Raw genomic sequence first — 7,352 nt, 5'->3', positions numbered from 1 at the left:
GTCACATGACCCTCATGACCAGTCTTGGGATGTACTGACGGGTAATGATCGCTAGATGGCGCTGCATAGACAAATGGCAAGGTCCGAAAATGAAATTGCCTGGCAGTGGAAAATATCATACTGGTTTGGGACTCCAGTTGTAAGTGTGGATGGCGGGTTACGCAAAGGTAACGGTGTGAAAACCGTCAAACTCTCTCCTCAGGTATGTATAAGGCAACCCGCGTCAACGAAACATTAGCTTTTCTTTGGCGTCGTTGGTAGTGGTCGCGCTTGGCAAGTCAGAGGTCCAGCGTTCGAACCCAGCGAGTGGCGAACTATATCTTTTATATGATGGAGCGTGGCTACGTCTGTTACATACCCGTCCCACAAGACCATTAGCGCATGTCTATAAAACGAAAGTTGCATGAGAAAAATCAAGTAGGTGGCCTACTACAACTAGCCTGACAGATCACTTAGAATAAGTTTTGATTCCTTTACATCTACGGACTAAAAATAATTAATAGGTTAATCTCGGGTAAAAATAATTAATAGGTTAATCTCGGGTATTGCATTGTGGAAGGATGTATTTTTATATATACCCCCCCCCCCACCACCACCACCACCACCACCCTTTCTAATGATGATCGCATAGTGAATCAATGGATTTAGTCACAAGTTTCTTTCAATGTAGTCTACCACCCCATGAAATACCACCCCTTGTATTTCTCTAAATGTTTAGATGTTTGATATTATTTTAAACAATAGGTTTGGAAGTGAAAGGTTTCTATGTCTAGTTGTTGTTTTTTGAGATGGTGTATGCCACCGGCATTACACTCCCGAACAGTAGGTGGCGTGGATGCACCTCTTAACTGTTGGTTGAACTCGGCCATAACGTCAGAAGAAGAAGAAGAGGGAAATTTAAAATTTCAGCTAACCTCAGTGGTGGGCTCAGTACCTGTTGTGAGTACAGAAATATCGCTGAAACGTTCAAATATACATGATTTTCACAGTATATATTCATTTTTGCATGCGATCATATTCACAGTTCAGACTTTAGAAAGTTCTGCTTGCTACTCTGGCATATTAACCAGCAAACGACTGACATTGTTTTTGTTATTAGGTTAGCTTAGCTGCCTAATTAGCCACGGCACAGCCCAGCGCTATCTATTAACTAACAGTGTTGTTGTTATTAATTAGCTAGCAACAAGCTTGCCATACGTGTATTCTAATATGTCACACAGAGACGATCAATAGCTTTTGCTGACATTAGCTACAATGTGGCTTTGGTCTGCATGTTGTTTATTAGCTCAGTTAGCTCGCCAGCTAATCACGTTGTTTTCGTGTAGCCTGCCACACAGCTCGAAGCTAGTAGTAGCAGCCTCACCAGTAAAGAACATGAAGACGAAGACGAAGAATCGGGATCCTGTGGCGAACAGTACTGAAGAGCGTGAGTTCACAATTAGCAGTAAGTTAACAAGCAAGTCAATGACCCACATGTATGATATAATCAAACGTTCTGCTGCGTTGTCTTGCCGTATGTAGGTTGTGCTCTTTGTAAACTCGACGAGGACAGTCCGGACAAGTATGGGGAAAAGATAACGAGTAAAAAAGACAAAATTACTGTGCACTACTTCTGCCTGGTGAGTGTGTAAGAGAGAGAGCAAGGGAGATTTATGTTTTCTTTTCAAAACTAAACGAATGAATGTATCCTCGAGGCCAAGGATGTCAATATGAAGCATTTGTGCCTTTATTCCCCATCATCTTCCAGCTGATGGCCAGTGGTATTTACCAGCGAGGGGAGGAGAACGAAGGCATCTGTGGCTTCTTGCTGGACGATATCAAGCGGGAGGTCCGCAGATCCTCTAGGCTGGTGAGTGTCATCTTCACTGGTGATTGTCTGGCCCCATCAAGCTAGAGCCTGGCTACAAGGCACAGTGACTTTTGTCTTGCCTGTGAGGGACTGCGTACAAGTCTAGTGGGTGCCCTGAATTCTGCATTGCGTTTGTGTTGCATCCAAGTCATGTGGGCACCAGCCAGTCTTATTCTAGAGGTGACTGACTGACTTGCTGTCTGTTTACCTGTGTTGCAGACATGTAATAGTTGTAAGAAGAAGGGTGCTTCCATTGGCTGCTACATCAGAAGCTGCAGGAAGACTGTCCATTTCCCCTGTGGGAAACAACAGCAGTTCAACTTCCAGTTCACAGGAGAATTCCCGTAAGCCGTCAGACAACAATCATTTCAGCACCTTTGCATGTTTATAAGCCCCCCCCCCCAGATGAAGGCAATGTGTGTTGGTTCCCCAGGTCCTACTGTATGGAGCACAGCCCCAAACAGTCTGCATCATGTGACGCAAGCCTGCCACAGTCCTGCTCCGTGTGTCTGGGGCACCTGGAGCCAGACCTGTCCTTCTCTGTCCTCAAGTGTCCCTCCTGCCTCAACAGCTGGTTCCACAGAGATTGTGTCCAGGTGGGGAGGAGCGATGGTGCCTTGCCATTTATCTGATTGAGAACAAGCACTGGTTGGTTTCTTGGTCAGGTAGATTGAATGAATTGGATTGGTTAGTGAATCGGTTGGTTGATTTTATCATTTGTTGTTTCTGTATTTCAGCACCAGGCACACAGTGCAGGCATGTTCTTCTTCAGATGTACACTGTGCAACAACAAGGAACAGTTCCAGGAGGAGATGCTGCGCATGGGCATCTACATACCTGAAAGGTACTTTCCTCTGACAGGAAAGAAATACAACACATAGATACTGTACCACCCACATACCTTTGTTTCCTCTGACAATATAGAAACGCAACACGTACATTCTGAATCAGAGGTGCTCGTTTACATTTACATTACAGTTGCTCATCCATTGCTGTTTTCAGGTCAATGTTCATAGATAAACATTTATCTCTGTGTGGGGATGATAATATAATTGCCTGCCACCACAGAGATGCATCTTGGGAGTTGGAGGAGAATGCCTATGGAGAGTTGTTGCAGCTATATCAGCACTGTGACGCTGTCAAATGCATCTGCGACAGCGGAAGGTCCTCTTCTTCCAAGAAAGGGTAAGTGTTTGTGTGTGTGTGTGTGTGATCCAGTTGTGTGCTTGGTGATGGTTGGTGCTCATCATGGTGCTGTGTTTCCCCAGCTGGTTTGAGCTACTGCGCTGTAAGCTGTGTGGCTCCAGAGGAACACACCGGAAGTGCTCCTCGCTGGAACTCCAGTGCAGCACCTGGGTCTGTGACGACTGCTTGGTGACCGTGGACGGCACAGGTAGCCTGAAAGACTTCCACGTTTTTCGGTCAAATATTTCTTCACAGGGTGCCCCGGTAGCTCACCGGTTAAGTACATGAGGTCATACCACAACGGGCCGAGTTCGAATCCAGCCTGGGCCCTTTGCTGCATGTTTTCCCCTCTCTGTCTCCCTGCCTTTCCTGTTACACTACACTGTCAACTCGACTGTCTAATAAAGCATGACAAATTTAAATATATATTTCTCAGTCTATGCATTGTGTCTCTCCCAGTCCCCATATGAAGAGTTCCTTCATGTTGGAGTTGGCGTGTGTTGTCTTACCCTTAGTACTTGGAGAGTCAGATGGCTGAGCGGTTAGGGAATCGGGCTATTACTCAGAAGGTTGCCAGTTCGATTCCTGGTTGTGCCAAAAATGACGTTGTGTCCCTGGGCAAGGCACTTCACCCTACTTGCCTCGGGGGAATGTCCCTGTACTTACTGTAAGTCGCTCTGGATAAGAGCGTCTGCTAAACGACTAAATGTAAATGTCTTCCCCAGCGTCTCTCCCCAGCCCCAGGCGCCTAGATGCCCAGGAGTCTGGAGAACAGAGGAGGGGTTCCAAACGACACACCCCCTCCCTCCATCCAGCTCTTGTCTGCAAAAGGTACGTCCACATGTTTGTTCGCCAATAGCTAACGGAGATATGCAAGTCAGTACCATAAGTGTAATTTAGTTTGGTAAATGTTTGATCTTTTTGGTAGATGATGCCTTTTTTTAGGGTAAGGAACTGGTTTGTTGTTTTTGTGAGAAGGGTCAACCCTCTATCCACTTTATCCTTCACAGGCCATCGTTGTCAGGAAGCACCCCAGCAGAAATGCTTCAAGCCCTGGCCAGCCAGCTGCTCCAGCAGCCCCCCTCCAGCCCCAGTACCAGCCCCAGTACCAGGTCCATCCACAGGACCAGCCCCAGACCTATCAGGAGATCCATCCCCAGCCCGAGTCTGGCCCCCGTCCCCATAGAGGTGGTTGTGTCAAGGGATCAGGTCCTGAGAGCTGCCCTGGAGCTGGTGAAGAGCAGCCAGTTCAGCCCAGACAGGCCCCTCTGTGTTCGCTTCACCGGCATCCAGAGGACTCTCTCTCCCAGGAAGCCGGACGTAGGGGACACACGATGCTTCCTGCGTCTGCTCGTCAGGCACATCCAGAGGTTGACGCTGTTCGAAGGGCCCGAGGGAGTCAAAAATCTGTCTCTTGACTCACAAGGTAGACATTTATACACATTTAATGTTTATTTAACCAGATGGGTCAATTGAGAACCAATTCTCATTGACAATGATGACCTGGCCATCTCCTTACCCCCCTCATCCAGGCATCAGAAATCCTTCACTGTGGAAATGAATGGACATTCAAACTATGCTGTTTTTTGGTGTGCCCTCAGCTCTGCGTGAGGACTTGTACTACGATGTGGGCTGTCTGCTATCCCTCAGCCTGGTCCATGGAGGTCCTCCTCTCGGCTTCTTCTCCAGGGCGCTGTACCAGTGTCTGTTCAACTACCCCCGAGACTCACCCCTCGGCCTGGACGACATGGGAGACACGCGCTTCGCACGCAAAGTCCGACAGGTACGGCTTGAACTACTGCTTTCAGCTGTCTTGCGTAGTGGGATGTTTGTTTCATGCGCTCCGTGGCTGGTATAAGCAGGAAATGTGTGCTAAGTTTGATACAATAACAACAAAAATGGCATTATAGCATTCAAAAAAATGTTGTCTTGTACTTTGTCCTCGTACGTATAGGGCTGTATTGAGTTGTACTGTGTCTCCTCTGCGTCCTAGATCGAGGGGTCCACTACGGTTGAGGAGCTGAGGGAGGCCATGCAGGCAGCAGCAGAATACCTTGAGGTGGCAGGCTGCATGAGAGCGGTCAGCAGCCTGGCAGATAAGCAGGCCCTACTGGAGGATGTTGTGAGCTTCCACCTTATCACCAGGATGCAGCTGCCCTTCCAGAGGTGCCTTTCTGATCCCACATGGAAACTGACTTTGCTCAGGATATGGATAGTCTGACGATATTGGGGTTACCTGCTTTGCTGTATCTTTTACGAGTACAGTATTTGTGGTTAACACACAGTGTGCACTTTATCACACCTTTTCCTGATGCATATTTATCAAAAGGACCAAGATACACTCAACAATGCTTGTCTTCTGTGTCTCTTCAGGTTTTGTGAGGGCCTGAAGACACTGGGTGTGTTTCAGCAGGTCCAGATGTTTCCGGAAGTTTTCTTCAAGGTGTTCTGTGGTCCGTCTGAGAAGCTAAATGCAGACACAGTCTTCAGCCTCTTCACTGTCGTCTTCTCTGACGACCAAAACCTGTCAAGGAAGGAGACCGTGGTGGTGACCTTCTGGAGACACTTCCTCCTGGAGTGTGAAGGTGTGTGTGTTAACCTCAGTTATAACCAGACCGCAAAAGAACAACCTTCTGCATTGAGTTGTAAAAGGATTCCTGTACTGCAGGGTTCTCCAATCCTGGTCCTCGAGGGGCCACTGTCCTGCATGTTTTAGATGTTTCCCTGCTCCAGCACACCTGTTTCAAATGAATGGGTTGTTATCAAGATCTGTGGAAACCAGGTGTGCTGGAGCAGGGAAACATCTAAAACATGCAGGACAGCGACCCTCGAGAACCAGGATTGGAGAACCCCCTCCTGTGTACTGTATATCTAACCCAGCCACGCCTCTCTCCTCCAGAGGGCCGCTGTGCTTCTTCTTTGGAGGACGTGCTGGTGTTCTCCACCGCTGCAGAGGAGGTACCCGCCGCAGGGTTCCACCCCACCCCCAGCATGGCCTTCCTCCACCCCCTGGAGCCAGCAGGGGCCTTCCCCACCAGCACGCCCAGTGCCAACTGCCTCTATCTGCCCGTGGTGCCTACATACGAAACCTTCAAGAAGCACATGGAGTATTCCATCTGCCAGCTCGCCATCATGCAGATAATGTGAAGGACAGATCGACTTTTGTACTCAACGACCTGTTGAATCAGTTGGACCTCCTACGAATGTGTCATCGGTTGATCTTCACTACGACTACATCTTCAATTGCTTGACAGTGTGAACTGATACCACGTTCACACACAAGCCCTAAACCCTATTGATTTATGTTCAGATCTTCAAAAGGGGGGTTGGAAATTGAGGGATTTAGAACCAAATTTGTACTTTGAGTTTACCGTACTTCCCGTCCTTGACCTTAAGGTAGAGGGTCATTAACTGTATGCAAACTTCTGTCTGTTTAACTTTGTGGATGTTTTTGTCTTGGATATAACGGTTTTTTATATTAGGATTTTTTATCGATCATAGCTGTAATTATGCTTTTATATAGACTAAATGTTTTCCATCATGTTTGTATTGGCCCTGGTAGATTTTAAACTGTATGGTGCTGACTCAACAAGGGGGTTATGCATCTGATTGTTTTCTGTTTTTATATTACATTCTACATGGAACATGGGATATTCCATATAAATACACAATTCAATCTGTCTTGAGATTTATTTAATTATTTTTCCCCATTATATAATGAGTGCATTTTGTTTTCAACCCTTCATGTTGACACCCATACTAAAAAGGGTGCTGCTGGGGTTTCTGGGCCCCCTGGTCATACTCCCTCACCTCCGGTATGGTGCCCCTGCATACTAATGCATGGGTTCACATGTTTTTGCAAGAAAACTTTTGTGAAGCTTTTCAAATGTCACGTTTTCAATTTTGCTCACTGGATTAAATCAGTGTATTATATGGAATAAAATCAGTGGCATGACGTTTTGAATTTGAATACTTTAATATTTAAATTTAATTCAGATCCCAAAAATATGAGCTGAAAAAATTCAGAATGCGACATCGGTATACCAAGGATGGGTAAGGCAATCAAGCCTGAATGCAATCGAACTATCCCTTCTCCGAGAAGGGTCCAACTGCAGACTTCTCCTCAGGCCCCTCTCATCCAGGTGTAGCTGCAGGCAGTCATGCATGCACACATGCAGATCAGTCATACAATCACAGCCTGGGGTCTGAGGAGAGGGGTCTGGTCTGAGGCAAGCAATACCTTGGTATCCCAGATGTTGCAATCTGAATTTTTTTCAGCTCGAATTTTTGGGATATGAATTTCAGTATTTGAGCGGCC

General features: G+C 46.9%; 1 protein-coding gene across 1 annotated transcript; it reads left to right on the top strand.

The window, feature by feature from the left end:
* The first annotated feature begins 838 nt into the window (after positions 1-838).
* Positions 839-6,738, top strand: g2e3 (G2/M-phase specific E3 ubiquitin protein ligase). Its single transcript, XM_062470308.1, has 15 exons — positions 839-939; positions 1,326-1,426; positions 1,522-1,619; positions 1,748-1,849; positions 2,069-2,193; positions 2,283-2,445; positions 2,587-2,693; positions 2,918-3,034; positions 3,118-3,242; positions 3,760-3,865; positions 4,045-4,460; positions 4,636-4,817; positions 5,028-5,200; positions 5,408-5,619; positions 5,934-6,738. The coding sequence occupies exons 2-15, from the start codon at positions 1,375-1,377 to the stop codon at positions 6,179-6,181; spliced, it is 2,226 nt and encodes a 741-aa protein (XP_062326292.1). The 5' UTR covers positions 839-939; positions 1,326-1,374; the 3' UTR covers positions 6,182-6,738.
* The last annotated feature ends 614 nt before the right edge of the window (positions 6,739-7,352 follow it).

This window comes from Osmerus eperlanus, chromosome 9 (genome assembly GCF_963692335.1).
Source record: "Osmerus eperlanus chromosome 9, fOsmEpe2.1, whole genome shotgun sequence".
In the NCBI taxonomy this organism is placed as follows: Eukaryota; Metazoa; Chordata; class Actinopteri; order Osmeriformes; family Osmeridae; genus Osmerus; species Osmerus eperlanus.
The sequence above is the reverse complement of the archived record's forward strand: the minus strand, read 5'-3'. Positions and strand labels throughout refer to the sequence as shown.